Here is an 18,434-nt window from a genome sequence, read left to right as displayed (position 1 = left end):
GTGAGCTGACTTTGGGGTTGCTTGTCGACTGGAGAAGCCCCTGCATGCTGCTACTGCGAGGGTCCGTCTAGGCATCTGCTGGAGGTGCTGGCGTGTTGATGTGTTGGGCTTGAAGGTTGAAGGCTATCTTTAGGAAGCTGCTGGTAGCCATTCGACGTGAGTACACTCGTGGCGTCCTGCAAGTCGACGGGCTCGATGTGCAGCTCGTCGTCCTCTAGCGTTTCCCACGCGTCCACGAGGGAGTCCATCGCAATGTCATCAATGCAGTACGCTTGCTGATGCTCCAGTGCTTCCCAATCTCCGGCCAAAGCGCTGTCCATTGTTTCCGTGGTAGAGGGAAGGAGAAAACCTTAGTGACGCTTATATCGCTGCTTGTGGTCCAAAGCGGACAGAATTTGATGGCCCGGCTAACTCGTGGAAGAGGTCTGTATGGACCTCTACGGCGACGCACGATCGCCTGTCGCGCAACTGGACAGATTTTCAGCCAATACGCGGCTTAGATTACCGTCTGTTATGGGTCTATAGGAACCCGTAAATGAGCCAGTGGTTAAAGGGTTAACACTCGTCTACGAGGCGGCATGGGCGTAATTTTCGCGAAGTTTGTAACGTCAAAGTCATTATTGCTTGCAACTGGTAGCGGCAGCAGCACTCGCTCCACATGCAGCGCAAAGATCGACGGCTGTGTGGATGGGTATGGCACTATATATCGTAAGCTGTGGCGGGCTGCAGCTCCGAGACACGGAATAACTGTGGGACGCCGTTCTGCACGCCCTTTGATGCCAGTGGGGACTCTGGGCGTAGATCGATCACAGGGAATGTAACAGCGAGCGTCTGCTACTCATTCACTTGCAGAGGTCGCGTACGATGTCTGGGCAGTGAGCACGACGGAAGAAGTAAGCGTCAACACAATACTCGCCCCACACTTGGCAGATTGGGAATTACTGGAGCTCCACACTTGGTGGACTCCGCTAGAAATAAAAATGTCAACCAAGTATCTAACGGGCGAGTGACTACCAATATTAAAAAGACATCTAGTTTCTGAGACTGTGCCGTCCAGATCTCATACTCCCCCGAAACTTGAAGTCTTCCTTAGATGGTTTGAGCGTCATCTGGGCCGGATTGTTGTTCTGGTTCTTCATCTGTATTTTCATCGACTTGAGTACACAGGCATTCGGCACCGAGTTGCTTTCGATGATGGCAAAATTTGCTTTTACCCAATGGCTTGGTTAAGGCATCAGCAGGCATGGCCTTAGACGGCATGTGTTTTACCACAATGTAACCAGCATCGACATAGTCAATAATCTTGTATATTACCAGTCTTCCTCATCGTGGACGATCTCATCCATCTCGATCTCGGACTTCAGTGTGCTTAAACGAACCCGAACGACTCGATGGACCCGCACTCTGGGCGCTGGGCGGTCACCATCTCAGCTAGAAAGTCAGGGTGTTTGGTGGCAAATGGAATAAAAGGTTGGAGTAGCCGGTTGCGGGGCCTGCTTACGACCTCCATTGCAAACTTTGCAGGTGTAGCCGTAGTCGGGACCTTCTTCAGAAACGAAAGCGCAGATTTTAGCACTTGACGCCATCGTGGAAAGGTGAGAGGCGAACAGAGGCTTGTTGTGCGGTGTCGTACAGCTACTGAATAACATAATGACAAGAATTAATCTAGAAACCACGTTTAAACTGGTATGAAAGCACTGCGAGATGGATGGTCCACGACGACAGCGTACGGCTGTCTTTACTTCACTATTACTTCTTAATTGGGTATTGTTGTCCAATTTTTGTATTTATTTTAAGCAAACCTTGTCAAAAATAAATTGTATCGAAATTTAAACCAGGGAAGAGCTCCCAAACTTGGATATTACTATTGGAAGGATATTTTGAAAGAGTACTGGTAAGTTTAGCGACATATTTTTGAGTTTATGAAAAGTGTTAATTTTGACAATGATGTTCCTCCTCGCTGTCCTGGCCTTCTTGGCCGCCACCTCTACCTCTACACCGACATTGCCTGTGATCGATCTGCGCCCAGAGTCCCCACTGGCATCACAGAGCGTGCTGTACGGCGTCCCGCAGCTCTTCCGTGTCTCGGAGCTGCAGCCTGCCACAGTTTACGATATAAAAGTGTCATACCCATCGACACAGCCGTCGATCTTTGCGCTGCAGGTGGAGCGAGTGCTGCTGCCGCTACCAGTTGCAAGCAATAATGACTTTGACGCTACAAACTTCGCGAAAAATACGCCCATGCCGCCTCGTAGACGAGTGTTAAACACAGCGAAACTTCGACTCCACCCGACAGAAATGGAGACGCACGAGTCAGTACGATACCGTCTGGAGCCATCAGGGGGAGCGATCGAAGTGGAATTTTCACTCCTGGCCGAGGTTGAAGGCGTTCGACATCCAGATTCCACGCTAGAAATGACGGAATGTGTGTTCGATATTGTGGTGGAGGAAGTGCTGCTCGAAGCCTTCCCCAGAGACACGTTGGTCCTCATCGCGTGGCTGGTGACTTTACTATTTGCAAGTTGGAGATGGGTGTTGCCGTACTTGGAGAAGAAACTTGCTCTCGGGTTTGAAGAAGACAGAGTCCGATTAGAGGACGCTAAAGACTCGTGAACTTAAAATAAAAATCTGCTAGAGCCAACATTTACGGAAATACAGCAAGGATCTTTGACAGTAAATACTACAGCATAAGTCTGCGTAGTAATTCCCGTCACAAACGCGTCGTTTTGTGTGTACAATGGTTATCGTTCTTTGCTTTAGACACCTTGCAAATGTTACATGTACTTACAGTTAGGTATCCGTGCCATACTCCAGTCTATAGTGCTAGACATTCAAACCACTTGTGTGGCTTCTGGGAGTTCTTAAGGATGCCCTCGCCCGTGAGAAATGCCGTATCTGCGTGGTTCAGCTGGGGTCTGTAGAATCGATCCAAGTAGTGGTTGCCAAAGAGGTTCTCGTCGAGGCCGCCCAAGCAGCTCTGAAACTCGACAAGCCCGTCGTTCTTCTTGGACTTGTGAGGAACGACAGTGCCAGCAAAAATGCACGGAACTTGGTAGGTTGAAAGGAGTCCGACGAAGCTATCGCTGCACATCGCTGCTGCAACATTGTTACGATACGCATCCTGAGCGGCCACATAGGCAGCGTCAATGGACGGAGACGTGTGCTTTCCGCCAAAGTAAGTGGTAGACTTGCGGGACTTTGGCATGGGACACTGTCCCACTATCTCGAATAATCCCGCAGCGATGTCGTTGTTCTCGTCGCAGATGTCCATAAGATAGTCCGAAGCCATACTGCCCAACATCGGGGGGCTCAGAGCCACCCACGACGTCGTCTTGCTGAAGCTGCATTTGCCCTTAGCGAGAGCGTGAGCCATCACGAGTCCGCCCATCGAGTGTGTCACGATAATAGTATTGTCGATGACCTTAGCAGCGACGTCACTGGTACTACTCATCGAGAGCGAGAGGTCGCAGAACCTCTGTTGGAGAGTGTCATTTCTCCAACCTGCGTCATTCGTATTAAGGACAGCGTACTTGATCTCGGAGCAGCAAGGAGCGTGGCCGTGCATGTCACCATATTTCCTCTTTGTGAGCTTCGGGCTGTCTTGCAATTGTGCTTCTTCGTTTGGGTTCCCCAAACCGTGCAGAAAGATGCACGGACGAGGTGTGGTCAGACACGTATCACACTCTGTCGCCTCCATCGCCATGTGAGCCGCTTGTTTAAGTTTCCTCAACGTCTTTGTAGGGACCTCGCTACCAGTTGCCAAAGCCAGCGCTGTTGGCGTTAGGGATGTAGCCGTCTGAACGATTTCACACGACGTAGAGCCATCCGTCAAGTCAGGCTTGGAGACGCTGACGGGGCCGTCTAGATACTCGACGTCGATGTCTAAATCGCTACTATACGCGGTAAACCCAGCCTTACCAGACGTGCAAATAGCATAGTGAGATCCACCGAACGTCGTCTTGAAGAGGTTGCCACTCTGACACTCGACAGACTTGTCGCCTATTGAGGCACTGGGGATGGGTGTGACGCTGTTGAGAGCAGGTAGAATCTCGTCGAACGGCAGAGTGTTGGACGGGAGGCACCGAACGGTTTCAGCATCAGAGGCATCTGTCGTCGTCAGATAGACTGATCCATCAACTAGAGTGTACGTGAGCTCGGAGTCGTCGTCGTGGAACGTCGTGTAGCTGTTGTAGAGCACACTGGTCCCGTCGGCTGACACAACAGGAGAGGCGTAGATGTCAAACTCGGATTGTCCGTGGAGTTTCATGGACTTGCGCTTGAATGTGACATGGAGCTTTACGGACGGAGCATCGTTCAGTGGGGTCGCGTGCGCGAGACCAAGCAGAGCGATGGCGATGGAGGTGAACAAAACTCTCATCGACGCAAGTATTCTCTCACAACTGATGTCTTGTCAATGGAAAACTATCAATGAGCGTTATCGAGTTGAGCCTCTTGACTGACTCGCTGGTACAAACGGGCTTGTGCGTTCGAACAGCTTTTACCACTGCCATCGTTGGACCAATGTGCGAGACGGACAACAGACTTTTCTCGAGTTTGATCCCTCTGGATGTTAATGAGCACCGATGCTCGGATGTGCTGGTCCATTTTATATGGGTCAATTCGATAAAGTGTTGACACTTGCAAATCAATTGACGGTATCTGGATAATCTGAATTTCCGGCTCCCTTGAGTCAAGAAGCAAGGACTCTGGCTTCAATTCTGCATCAAGATGACTGTGAGTAGTGCTGGATCTCTTATGTCGTCATGCACCTCGACTACATGTACAGCATTGGCAGCCATATACTAGTATTACGCCAAGCTGCAAGAAGAAGAAGTTTTTGAAACTTATAAGAAAAAGTTACAAAAATCTAACAAAGTCATATTTTTTGAAGAAAAAAAATTGGCCATTTTGAAGCTTGAAACGGGGTAAGCCGCTTTAACAACATGTGAAAAGACAGCCGATATGTAGGGCGAGTGGCAAGACCAGTGCACACGGCGGCAGGGTCAAATTCGTGTTATACTATGCCGCCAGTTGCAGATGAGCTCCTAGTAAATCGATTTCTTTTTATTGTTTTCCCTCCCCCTGTTATCCGTGGCTCATGCGGCTGAAAAGGTTAGCCCTTCCCAATGCAAGTGAGCGCCCTCTGCAAGATCGCTAACAACTTGAGGATAAGCTAGTTCAAATTGCAACTAAAGTAGCAACTTATAATGATGTACATGTAATTCACTCTGTTATGTACACCTTCATTATATGCTGCCTTAATATTGTTCTTACCCAAATGCACTTTTTGCAACTTTTGCATTTCTGAAATAAAAGTTTAACCCTAATAAAACATTTTAGACCCTTGTTTTCGGATTCAAGTTATGTTTAGCAAAGTAAACAATAAAGTAAGCAGAATTTGATTTAACTCGATACAGTACAAAGTGTGTTGTTTTTTAGACAAGTCTCAAGCTATTATAGCGCTATTGCTGTCCGAGTTGTTTGCATATATCTCCATGGCGAGGGTGGCCTTCTTTTTTACTTCGAGGTACTTATATAAACCAAAATCTAGCTTCGGTGGGGTCTGCAAGAAGGATGTGTGCACATGTTCACTCGAACTCCGACATATGCTGAGCAGTACAAGTACCAGTTTAAGATTTCCTTTCATGCTTTGCTCTCCCGTCTATGCAGATATGCTTGCAGTCGAGCACCAATCGATGCGAAGTACTGTACATTCAAAGAACGCCACAAATCGCTGCACCGGGATCAGCATGGAATCAGGGAATTCCCGTAAGCTACGGCACAGGTCCGGACACCAGACAGGAAACGTGGCTTCATACTGTCGGGGGCTGAAGCACTCGTCGGCTGCAGACTTGGTTTCGTCACGCTTCCCCATACGCTGGCAAGATGAGGAGAGGGTTCGTGCGAGCCGTAGGTGCTGCTGTTTTCACCTTGCTGTCCACCTTTACAGCGTCCACAGCTGCTCATGATGCTCGCCATCTCAAGACATCGCTGTCCGACTTGCCGTCCTTGAAACTCCATGTGACGCTTCAGCGGAAGGCCTTGGAGCTCCATGGAGCATTCGAGTTTAACGTCTTCGCCAACCCCGTGGTGTCTGCTGACGGGCTTCGAGTGCGTTACGACGGCTATGCGACGTTCGTCGAGGGCCACTCGCGGTTCACGTACGCGCTAGTGGATGGTGCCCCTTACTTAATGACAAACGACAGCTCGTCGGATGCCCCCACCGTTGATTGTATTCCTCCCAGCACACTTCCGTTTGATGCTATCCTCCCTGCGGTAAACGATGCAACACCCATACCAAGTGCCTCAATTGGTAGCGCTCCAATCGAGTGCGAGAGTGGGAACCTATTCAAGACTTCGTTTGCGGGGATTCACTACGCAATCTGTGTATCAGATGACTCTGGCTTCACTGCGATTGCTAGCGATGTGACTATTGACGTGGATTATCTCGACGCTCCTGTAAGTATCCCACCGATAAAACTGGAGGACGGATCGACGTGCGGTGTCTTAGCAGAGCCCACAGAAATGACGGCTACAGCACTCGCGCTGTTAAGTGGAGACGAACTCCCCGTCAATGATCGAAGAAAGCTCAAAACAGAGTCCCACATGGCAATTCAGTCGACTTGTTCGTGTAAATCGACCCCTCGTCCGTGTATCTTCTACCACGGTTTGGGGAATGAGAAGGACGAACCGACCGTGCAAGACTCTTCTCGTCACTTTGGCTGGGATATCATCAATGATCACGCTCCGTGTTGTACTACGATCAAGTATGCGGCACTGAACACAGTCGACTTCGCGTGGACCGACGGTTCCCTCCAAAAGAAAGTCTGTGACCGCGCGCTGTCCATGTCGCCAAGTTCTGACTTGGGTTCGAATAAAATTAAAGACACGATCGTAGTGACCCACTCCATGGGCGGACTGATGTTCGCGGGTGCACTTGCTAACAAAAAGTGTAGTCTTGATAAAAGCTCGACGTGGATCGGACTGAGTCCTCCAATGACCGGCAGTATGTCGTCCGATTATCTCATGGACTTCTGCAACGGGGAGGTTCGTAACCTCATGTCGGACTTGCTGTTCGACGGGAGATGTCCCGTACCACGGTCCACGGCGTCTGTGGCTTATAAAAACGAGAAATACAGCACTAAGGAGCACGATGAGGCGTACGACGCGGCTCAGAGAGTGTACCGCAAGCGCGTCTACGCTGCCATGTGCAGTAGTTCGTCCGTCGGCAACATTTCCAAGTACCAAGCAAAGTACATGGTAGGAGGCCGAGTCATCCCGCACAAGTCGCTAAAGAACGACGGACTGGTCGAGTTCCACAGTTGTGCGGGAGGGATGGCGCCCTCTAAGTTCGGGAAAACACCCTACGATCGGTTCTACCGATGCGAGCTCAACCACGCGGACACGGCGTTCAAAACGGGAGATGGAATTTTTAAGACCACTGTGCGCCCTGTGACGTGGTTTGAATGCTTGCTCTGAAGGTTGGCAACTACTTATGAGTAGTAACAGCTAACATGTTGGAAATATATAAAACAATTGAGCAGCAACGACTACAGAATTTCATGTATTGTATTCTACAACAAGCATTTGAACCATTTCGCTGGCTTCTGGGAATCCTTGAACCACCCGTCGCTCGTCAGGAATACTGTGTCTGCGTGGTTCAGTTGCGGTTTGTAGAACGTATCCTTGTAGCTCGAGCCAAACTTGGACTTTTCCAGACCTTTAGCACAGCTCTGGAACTCCACGAGACCGTCGTTCTGTGGCGACTTGTGTGGGATAACGTCTGCAGCCACAAGCATCATGGACTGGTACAAGGAGATTACACCGCGAGGATTGTCACTGCACATTGCAGCATCAATGTTCTCTCGGTACGACTTTTGAGCGGTAACATACGCTGCATTGAGCTTCTTGGACGCGTATTTGTCGTTCTGATACATAATAGATTGTCGAGCTTTCGGCATGGGGCATTGGCCCATGAGATCCAATAAATTTGTAGCCATTTCGCTGACTTCATCGCTGCAAAAGTCTTGGAAATAGTCCGAAGCCATATAGGAGAACTCAAAGCCACCCATGTCGAGCCTTTACCGAAATTGCATTTACCGGTTGCTATGGCCATCGACATGACAAGTCCAGCCATCGAATGTGTGATGATAACAGTGTCTGTAATTCTCCCTGCTTTCACGTGACTGATGTCGCTAAATCGGAGTGCTCGGTCGCAGAATTTGTTTTGCAAAGTGTTGTTTGTCCAGCTGTTGTCCATGGTGTTCAAGATGGCGTACTTCACGGTAGAACAGCAAGGAGCGTGTCTGTTCATGTTCCCCATCCTACCGCCCGCTTTCTTTGTGCGCGTTGCCAATTCCGTGGAAGAAGATGCACGGACGAGGCGTAGACTTACACTTACACGAAGACGCTTCCATCGACATGTGCTCTGCAACCTTGAGCAGTCTCGTGTTATTAATACACGTCGGGATGATCCCTCCAGTTATAAGTGCTAACGCTGTTGGAGTCAAAGATGTCAGTGTAGCCACGGCAGTACAAGTGGCTTCTTCTGTCCTCGGAATCTTTACAGGTTTCTCCAAATACTCGACGTCGATCGTGAAGTCACTGCTGTATGCAATAAATTCAGACTCGCCTGTCACGCAGATAGCAAAGTGGACTCCAGCAAACGTTGTTTTAAACAGGTTTCCACTCGCGCACTCGACCGCTTCGTCGCCGATTGACGCACTTGAAATGGGCGTCGCATCGTTCAGTGCAGGTAGGATGGCGTTAAATGGAAACGTAGATGATGGAACACACTGGATGTTTTCCTTATCTCCATTCGTTGACAAGTTGCCGACCCCGTTTACGTAGGAATAAGTGAAGGTGTTGCCTTCCTCCTTAAAAGTCGCGTAGCCATCGTACAACACAGCAACACCATTTGCTGACACGACTGGGTTGGCGAAAATGTCGAATTCAGACTGCCCGTGTGGAAGTTATTGGCCAGCATGGCGATCAGACGCCGAGTCGCCGAAGGCGGCGAAGAGTCGGTAGAGGCCAGACAGATAAGTGTGTCAACACAATAAAAGACTTACTTTCATTAAAGCAATAAGAAGTACTAGAGTAAAACAGATCCTACGAGCACTTGGATAGAGTGCACCAGCAGGCAGAGGCTGTCTGCCAACCAGTGCGATCAGGACTTGAAGGCAGAAGGGAGAGATGCCGTCAGTCCGAGGACGAGCTCGCTTCTTCTTCTGCCTCAAGACTGAGCACAAGTCTAGAGAATAGGTAGTTAAGAGTAAAAGTAAATAAACTGTTTTGAGAGCTACTCTACAGCGTTCATTCTAACAGAAGTGACATGGAGTTTTACGGACGGTGCGTCGGTTAGTGAAGCTGCGTCTGCAGACACCATTATTACGTGTAGAGTAAACAGTGCGGCAATGGAACACAGTTTTGCCCAAGTCATGCCTGAGTTCCGAAATCAAAAGTGGCGTAGCCTTTACTTGTGGAGTTGTTGAAAGTGCAGTACCTGCAAAGCATCATTGCTTTTTGTTTACCTTTCAGCGCAGAATAATCTTTTTCTTCTTTCTAAGCTAAAAAGTACTAGAATTATAGATGACTTAATTGCTTTTTCAAAATGAAATACTATTTAAAAGTCACTTTCTAAAATATATTTATCCCGACCTGTATACAATTAACATTTCATTTTGCCGATGAAATTCTTGCTGCTTTATCTACAAAAAGGGATTTCCTTCACTTGATTCTTGGAGTCGCTACTTGTATCCAACTCTGACAGCCAGGACTGCTTACAGTGCAGTTTTCTTGCATGACGTCAGACCTCTTTGAAACGTTATGAAGATGACCTTTGAAGCTCGCCGTGCTTACCTACGCGCACTCTTCATTTTTTAGCCTCCGTAACAGGATCAAATTATACTTGTCCTGAAAGCGTGATTTGTTGGAGAGTCATGGTGTTTTCACACATGCCAAATTCGTGAACAGATGAGTTGTTTGTCAAATGTCTAAAACATCATATCGAACAAAAGGCTCGCTTAATTTCCGCGATCTGCTTGCTTGTAAGAAACCAGTTTTGGTTAGGTTTGCAGTAGCGCTATTCAAAAATCGAAAAAATAACTTTGACGGCAATAATAAGAACACTATTTATTATTAGCGCAGTTTGCTTAAAAAAAATAGAGAATTTAAATTCCCATTAAAGTACCCCAAATAAGTAGTAGTGAAGTCTAGACAGCCGTATGCAGCTGATCACCTCTCAAGTACTATCAGGGTAGTAAAAACGTGGTTTCTCTATTGATTCATGTCATTCTGTTATTTACTAGCTCTACGACACCAAGCAACAAGCCTCTGCTCGCCTCTCACATTTCCACGATGCCATGGAGTGATGAAATCTGTGCTTTCGTTTTTGGAGATGGTCCCGACGACGGCTACACCTGCAAAGTTTGCAATGAAGCTCGTAAGCAGGCCCCGTAACCGGTTACTCCAACCTCCTATTCCATTTTTCCACCAAACACCCTGTCTATCTAGCTGAGATGGTATGACGGTGTCACACAGCACCTTGCGCTAGAGGAAGTTGGCTTCCGAGAGCTTACAAACTCTCAGTGAACGGCAGTTCACAGGTCCCTTTTTGCATAAGGGAGCGAAGTGACCAATTTAAGGGAAGTTGTAAGCTAAATATATTTATAGGTAGGCTAATCTTGAGTTATATTAGCAAACTATGAGTCAACTTTACAAAAGCAATGTCACTAGCCAATGGTTGGCCTCGGACAATCCTGGTACCACGTACCGGATATCCCGAAGTGTGACGTGTCACATTTCATGTAACTAAGGGTACACTTGGAGCTACGTACTCCGTTACATCCTCCCCCACTTAGGTTCGGTTTACCGACCAATCAGAATGAAGAAGTGTACGTCAATGTCAAAGTCGAAATACATCGACTTGGCTGCGCGAGCGCGGTGGAGGCTCACTTTACAGTTAGAGCCTCGAGCTGCGGTTGAGCGCTCTTCTTCTCGGTCCCCACATCGACCTTTAGCATGACCCGTGGCACAGTAAAGAGTGGTGCGAAAACACGCTCCAAAGCGCTAGAAAGGCGCAAGCCAGGAGCACTAAGCCTCACGGCAAAGGCTCTGCACTTTAGGATGATTCTAAGATGGCCTCGGAGACGATCAGCGCATTTGGAGACGCGGCTGCGAGCAAGCGTACAAGCAAACGCCACAGCCCGTCACCTTCCGTCTCACCACATAACCATCCGAACTCGCGGCTCGCTGAACGTGAGTTCAATTCGGGCACTGAGAACGAGGCCGAGTCCGGGATCACTCACGATGCCCCTGTGGGCTCCGTTGGATGACACACTCCAGTGCCCAGCGAGCACGACTACGACAGCGTGCACTCGCGCGCTAGTGACCACGGTGATCACAGCCCCAGGACGTCTGTACGCTATGAGAGTCCTGCCGTCAAGGCTAAGGGCTCTCCCAAAACTGGCGACGAGGGGGAGAAATCGCTCAAACATCGCTTGCTCGCCGAGGGTCTTGCGCGTCCCAAGCCCGTCAAGCCCGACGGCGCCAAGCCCTCTAAGAAGCGCACGGCTTCGAAATCTCCACTCTGCGAGGAGAAGGAGACTGGGTACTCCAATCGGAACCTCTTCGGCTCCTCGGATGAAGAGGAAGAGGAGAGTGCTATCCATGAGCCCCGGTAGATCACGAACGACCTCGATCAGCAGCTGGAGGACTTCCAAGCTGCCCAGCGCATGCGCGGGGGTCCGGTGGTGACACCCGCCAACCAGGGAGCTGCCATCAACTCAAGAGGATATTGGCCTCCCGAGGAGAGCTCTGGGGCTGACCTTTTTCTGGAGTTCCCTGTCGCCCCTCCTGACCTTATCGGTGGTCACACTTCTAAGGGCGTTTATGAGCGCTCCCAGATCCTGAAAGAGCCGCTGTTCGCCGACAACTTGAAGGCGGCCTGGTGCATGCTTCTCGCGGCACACCGAATCCCTCTGAAGGTCTTCACGACCTGTCGTATAAAGCCCGAGAATCGGGGTGGTAACTACTCTCTCTGGGGCTACCCTTGGAATCTTCCCAGGAGCTGTCCCAACTGGAGCTCGTGTGAGGACATGGTCTGGGCGTGGGTTGCGTCTCTCAAGTACTCGCCCTCGGAGTTACGGGAACGCCATGAAAAAAAAACAGATGCTGTCCCGCATCTTGGACCAGCGTGATCTTCGTCTACCGTTCGACCACTTGGTCAGCAAGCGCATGCTGCCAAGGGACATTCTGAAGCGCGCGGCTTCTAGTGCGGATACACTTGTAGAGTCGTCTTGAATTGCTCTACAGCTTGTACAGCTTCATCTTGGTCAATAAGAGCAAATATCAACTCGCCACTCAGATATTTCCGTGCTTGGTTAATGAGTGAGTTGCAGATCTCCCGCATGAGCACCACGAGACGAGCCGGGGTGTTGTGGTGTTTGGCGTTCTTCCATATCAAGAGAATAATGTGAAGCATCGGCTTGAAGAGCTCCGTAAGAGCTGGAAAGTCTTCGTCGTTGTTGAGGCGAATGAACCATTCCTCCAGCGTACGCAGATACTTCATGTTGTCATTGGCCTCGATACGAGCCGTGAAGACTCCCTTTTATTTACACAGTCGAGCAAACGTGGTGCAATACGTACGATCCAAAGCTGTGAGGATCTTGCGCACTTTCTTGGACTGAAGCTGGTCGAAAATAGAGTTGAGGTTGGCAGCTTTGAGCTTCCAGAACTCAATCTCGGCATCGGGAGTTGGGTGGAGCCCTTACTTGAGTAAATCCTCGGGGTCTTGTTTGAGCACATTTTTGATCTGTTTGGTCCAGATGACGATGGAGCCTTCGAGTAGAGACACTTTATTGCTCAGATTGGTGGCGTTGCCGTCGATAGGAGGCAGCGGGAGACACGTCTCTCCTTTGGTGACTCCATTGATGATCGATACTGACGCCATATAGGAATGGTGGCTCCACTGATGATCGATACTGGCGCCATGTAGGAATGGGAACGGAGTATCGTCAACGTCCGTACCCCGTTCGGGCAAGAAGCTTCGGACTACTAATGAAGCTGCCGCCGCTTCTGTTCCTAGATTGCGACAGCCTTCGGGCGTCTATCAGGGGCCGCTCAATCAGCTCCCACGAGTTCTCGGAGTGAGCATAACTCCTCCACTTCACTAGGAGCTGACGCTTACCGCGACGCTGTTTCTCCTGGAAGATCCGCTGCACGTGGTTGTGAACTTCTCCATTCCGGTTAAGCAGGGGCGGAAATGCCCTCGTACGAGTACTCGGCGCCTTCCGAACGCCACTCTCGTCCGCGTACTTCTTCTGCGGGTCCGACACACGGCCCTGGGGTCGACCGCCTTCATCAACGCGCCCTCGTGCTTGAAATTGCACTTGGCTTTGGGAATGGCCGAGATGCTGCCACCCAGGGCGGGCATAAGGGCGTGCTCGCTCGTCTTGCCGGCCGCCTGGACCTGTTGGAGCGGGAGGTCTCGAACCTGCATCTGCGGGTGGACCGGCGGGCCTCTTTTTCCGATCTTGACGAGGCCATCCGCATGATCCGACGTATCGAGGCTCTGCTTCATAGACCAGAGCCGCATTCGGTGCACTCCCAGTCGTACACGTATGGTGCGTACCCGACGTACTCGGCGTATGGCTCTGGGGTCCGCTCGTACGGGGCCCCTCCGGTGTACGGCCTCGACCGCAGCCTTGCTGTTCAGCCCGAGGATTAGGTGCCTGCTCCGACGTCCTCGTCGACGGCTGTGACCGGCCTTCGCTTCGAGGGGTTGATCCAGATGGGTCTGCGAGTCAGCAGCCCCCTGCGAATCATGATACCGCTTAAGACGGCCAGCGTAGAGCGGCCGGTGCGACGCCATTGACTTGGGCAGGTCGATGGTGTACGATGCACCATGCCTGGCCAGGACAGCGACCGGTTCAACGAAGCGGTACTTCAGCTTGTTGCTGTCGACATCGCTTACAGTGTCTAGGCGTAGGTTCCTCGTGTCTAATAGCACTAATTCACCCACTTAAGTTTCCTCTTCCATGTTAGTAAGAGTACCCCTTCTGTCTGTCCTGGTCCGCTGCCCTGTCGTCCCCGACCCTGCTGATCACGCTCAGCGTGGTATCCACAAAGGATTTCACTTGTTTCCGCAGCGAAACTGGTCTCATGTCTGAGGCCTCGGAGGAAAGAACTTTCCGAGCCTCTACCTCACTTAGAATGGTGGGTGTTCTGACTTCTCGAAGCATGAGAGGCACTCTTGGCTGACGGAAGCCATTCAAGTAGAACGGCGTGAAATCCGTGGACGCGTGCACCGCGTTGTTGAGAGCAAAATCAGCAACCGGAAGCTGTGTCGGCCACGTACCTGGAGCTTCCGCGTACGCACTGCGCAAAGTGTCTTCGAGTACTAGATTGAGACCCTCCGGCTTGCCGTCTGTCTGTGGGTCGTCCGCAGTGGACATCAGTAGACGAGTTTACAGTAAAGAGAAACAGCGTTTTCCGAAACCGCATCCGTGCGCTGCGGGTCTCGGTCCGAGACAATCGTCTCCGGGAGATCGTGATAGCGGAAAACGACATCGACGAACAGCCTCGCCGTCTGCTCGTCTGTGACGGTAACTGGTACTGGAGCAAGATGTACTATCTTGCTCACGAACACCAACATCCCGGTCTTGCCGTGTAACGGGCCAGGTATTTACTCCGTTACTTGCTTACACTATAGTGTTGAGGAAGCTCGCAATAGGACGACTGAGTCTTAGATTTAAGGAAAAATCAACTCTGACTTTATTTTAGGACCAAGGCCACAGCCCTGGCCACTCCAATACACGTCATAGTCCAATTGGCTAATAATGGGTCTGGCTCCCCATATATCAGCCAATGGCATGACAGCATTTCAGCACACACTAGTCGTGTGCTGATGCACCTACCTATGTAAAGAAATCTACCTACTTAAGTAATGGAGGGTGCCGTGTCCGTCGGCGGGAAGCCTAGAGATGAAGTAAACACTCATCGACTTCCAACAGTCAGCCGGAACAGGCAGGCTCTGAAACGGAGCCGAAACGTGTCCTGCAGATTTAACCCGCTGACATGTTTCGCATGTCTTCATGTACCGGACGACCCACTTGTACATGTGGGTCCACCAGATGACCTGAGGGAGGTCTTCTCACGACCCAAGTAGCCACTGGAGGGCACATCGAGCGCCTTCGCGAGGATGTCGAACTTCAGATCCTCATCGTTGGGTACGACCACCTGTGAAAGTTCACTAGGCACCACCCTTTAATAGAGGATGCCATCCTTCAACTAATATCGGCGAAGCCGGGAGCGCTGTCGCGACGAAAGCCAGTCGATTTCTCGGTTCGCGTGAGTTCCTGCGGCGAGGAACGTGACGATAGGGGCGACAGCCGCATCGTCCCAATACGTCGATACGCGTATCCGATCATATAGATCCGTTGTCACCCGTGTGATATGGGCCAACTCGTAGTCTGGACGCCCAGAGAGGGCGCCCGTAAGCACGTTGAGCTTGCCCGGCTTGTCCTCAACGCGGCCGTTGTACTCCGCGAAGAAGGACAGCCACCTCGCCATCTGTTGGAAGAGGTGAGGTGAATTCGTCGCCGTCCTCAACGATGGGTGATCTGTGTAGATCACAAAGGTCCGTAAGTCCGGAGGATAAAACTGAGACCTCACAAAGGCATACTTCATTGCCAGGAGCACCTAGTCGTGGACAGGGTAGTTCTGTTCGGTAATTTTGAGCTGCCTGGACTGGAACGAGATGACTCGTTTATGTCTAGCCGTGTCGGTCGGCAGCAATGCACAACCGATGGCATAGTCGGAGGCATCTCAGACGACGCTGAACGGCTTCGTCTCGTCCGGCAGCGCCAGGACAGGAGCCTCTAGGAGACTGGCCTTGATGCTGTCAAAGGCATCCTGGTGCTCTTGCTCCCAGTGCCAGTCTTTCTGAAGGAGTCCCGGCAAAGGCTTAGCGAGGCCCGCGTACTCTGTGCTGTACCTGTGGAGGTAGTTTCGGGGCAGTGGCCATGCCGCTATGGCATTGACCCTGTCTGGGTCAGCCCGAACGCCCACGTGCTGACGAAGAAACCGAGAGCCTTGCTCTCCGGTGACGCGAAGACTTACTTGCCGATGTTGGTGTACAGCTTGTTTGTTCGCATCACGTCCAACACTCGACGGCGGTGCCCCAAATGTACCTCCATGGCCGTCTTGCCTCCCTCGTCACGGCTACGGACGAATATGTCGTCGAAGTACGTTTGTAGAAAGGCGCGCGATGGCCAGAACAGTTGCGTCACCAGGTAATTGAATGTCACCTGGGCGTTAGACAAGCCCTGCGGCATGACGAGCCACTCCCGAAGCATGCCGCTTGAAGTGCTCACCGTGGTGAGCGGGATGTTGCTCTCGCGCATCCAGCTCTAGTAGTATCCGTCTACCAAATTCAGAGCACTGTACCGTACACTTCCGGCCATGTTGTTCAACAACCCATCCTTTCGTGGATTTAGCGACTGGGCTGACACCGTCGCGATGCTCGGCTTGTCATAAACGTGAGCTAGACGCCACTTCCCCTTCGGCTTCCGAATGCAGTAAGTCGGCGTCGAGTGCGGGGACTTTGACTCCTCCACCATGCCTGCCTTTGCTTTCGCAGTGAAGAAGGCATCGATGACCTCGCACTGTTTGCGTGGAAGATGTCATTGTCTCGTGACAGAGTACTTTGTGCCAGGCACGAGATTGATCTCATGCCGTACGCCTTGATCCGGTGGGAGTTGGGTCGGTAGGTACTTGTTCACCACGTCCGCTTACTCCGTCCCTAAAACAAAACTGGATCTTGGGATTCTTCAGGATCTCAGACCCCCCCCCCTGACGCTGCTTGTTCAGCTCTTCGAGGTCGTTCTCGTCCAAGACAGAGGCGAAGTTCAACCCTTACCGCGTGGCCTCAGGTCTTATGAGCACCATCTCGGAAGCCTTCCCCTTGAGGTTGGCCAGGAAAGACTAGTCCGTCATTTCCTCGAGGCTCAGTATCTCCGCAACCTCTATTAACGGCCCCAAGTGGACACCAGATACCTTGACGGGTAAACCGGTCTCGTCATCGTAGATATGATTTCCCTCTTCCACCGCCCGTGTCAGAGGAGCCCGGGCCATGTCCTCCGAGTCGCTTGAAGAGACGTCGATCTGAACGAGGTTCAGACACGACTCTCGTCGGCGCCTGTGACGTGGAACTTCGTAACCCACGTCTGGGGATGTTATAGCGCCGACATCCGAGGATATCGAGGCCTCGTGTGATACTATGTTACCCACACAGGAAGCGCACCCCTCGTCTTCCTCTTCCCTTAAGGTCTGGTCGACCGTGTGTAAAACTCTCTTACCCACCTTGTACACGCTGTTACCAGGGGTTCCGAAAACGTTATTTTTATTAAATGTAAATATTATTTGCAGTAAAATAATTTTTTTGCGAGCTCTCATTTCAAAATCAAAATAATTTATTCCGCGCTCCCTCCAGGCAATAACCTTTAGCCGAGCTCGATGGAGCCCTACGGATCAGCCGTCCAGCTTAACCGCAATCTATAATCGATCTGCCGCGCTCTTTCCCTCTCCTTTTGATGGTTGGTCGCTGAACCAAGCCTACTGGAGCGCTGCCACAGGCCGGAAGGTTGTGCTTGGTGAGGCTCCCACCAGCTAGACGAGTATCAGCCCACTGTATATTGCATGCAATAACTCCAGTAATATTTGCACCGTGTCTACAACGGACACGCGATACTGAGGACTGCAGCTGCAAGAAGCAAGATGACAAGCCCAATCTTGTCATTCTGAAAGTGACCTCGAAGCGAAAAGGGGTGTATCGTGCTTTGGTTGACTCAGGTGCGTCGAACAACTTTGTTCGACTTTAAAGGCTCCCGAAACTAAGCTTCGAGGAAGTAAAAACATATCATAAGTGTTTTGGAGGTACGGTTGGCAACAGGTAACACCGTAAGAACGGGGAAGCGCGTAGGGCGCGTGCGCTTCGCAAATAAACACCGGGTGTTTGTGGAGCATCTCATCGTCCTGGAGCTGGACGAGACGTTCGACTTGGTATTGGGCATGCCGTGGCTTGCACGGCATGATCCAGCGATCAACTGGAAGAAGTATAAACTTGTTTGCTTCGGACGCAACGCGACAGAGAGCGATGCCCTGTCAGTGTCGCGCATGCAGCAAGGTGCATCCGACCCCACCGTTAAGAAGGCACTTTACGATGAGGCCTCCGGTGCTCATTCGCAGCTGGCAACGACTGAGGCAGGCGTTGGGCTGTCTCAAAAAAGGAAATCAGATTTGAGACACATTCAAACTTCAATGGCCCTGTCAGCTCGGGAAGTTGATCGATCAAGCATGAAAGAACTTCAAGTCACTGGCAATAGCTGTGACGGTGGTAAGTCGGTTCCGGGGACTGACGCATCAGATATGCA

The 18,434-nt window shown here is 51.0% G+C and overlaps 4 protein-coding genes and 1 pseudogene across 4 annotated transcripts; 2 read left to right on the top strand and 3 right to left on the bottom strand.

Moving 5' to 3' along the window:
* Window positions 1–1,944: 1,944 nt before the first annotated feature.
* PITG_05967 (uncharacterized protein) lies at window positions 1,945–2,613 on the top strand (the record flags this gene model as incomplete). The annotated part of the gene is made up of 1 exon (XM_002998146.1): window positions 1,945–2,613. The coding sequence occupies one exon, from the start codon at window positions 1,945–1,947 to the stop codon at window positions 2,611–2,613; it is 669 nt and encodes a 222-aa protein (XP_002998192.1).
* A 202-nt stretch (window positions 2,614–2,815) lies between these two features.
* PITG_05966 (uncharacterized protein) lies at window positions 2,816–4,468 on the bottom strand (the record flags this gene model as incomplete). Its single annotated transcript, XM_002998145.1, has 1 exon — window positions 2,816–4,468. One exon carries the CDS (start codon window positions 4,376–4,378, stop codon window positions 2,816–2,818), a length of 1,563 nt encoding a protein of 520 aa, XP_002998191.1.
* Window positions 4,469–6,052: 1,584 nt separating this feature from the next.
* PITG_05965 (uncharacterized protein) lies at window positions 6,053–7,479 on the top strand (the record flags this gene model as incomplete). The annotated part of the gene is made up of 3 exons (XM_002998144.1): window positions 6,053–6,065; window positions 6,113–6,502; window positions 6,599–7,479. The coding sequence occupies 3 exons, from the start codon at window positions 6,053–6,055 to the stop codon at window positions 7,477–7,479; spliced, it is 1,284 nt and encodes a 427-aa protein (XP_002998190.1).
* An 845-nt stretch (window positions 7,480–8,324) lies between these two features.
* PITG_05964 (uncharacterized protein) lies at window positions 8,325–9,878 on the bottom strand (the record flags this gene model as incomplete). The annotated part of the gene is made up of 3 exons (XM_002998143.1): window positions 8,325–8,920; window positions 9,480–9,505; window positions 9,862–9,878. 3 exons carry the CDS (start codon window positions 9,876–9,878, stop codon window positions 8,325–8,327), a joined length of 639 nt encoding a protein of 212 aa, XP_002998189.1.
* Window positions 9,879–12,271: 2,393 nt separating this feature from the next.
* Window positions 12,272–13,057, bottom strand: PITG_22796 (annotated as a pseudogene; the record flags this gene model as incomplete).
* Between the last annotated feature and the right edge of the window lie 5,377 nt (window positions 13,058–18,434).

Source organism: Phytophthora infestans, genomic scaffold (genome assembly GCF_000142945.1).
Source record: "Phytophthora infestans T30-4 supercont1.9 genomic scaffold, whole genome shotgun sequence".
NCBI classification, from domain to species: Eukaryota; Oomycota; class Peronosporomycetes; order Peronosporales; family Peronosporaceae; genus Phytophthora; species Phytophthora infestans.
Note: the sequence above shows the minus strand (reverse complement) of the source record. Positions and strands in the feature narration are given on the sequence as shown.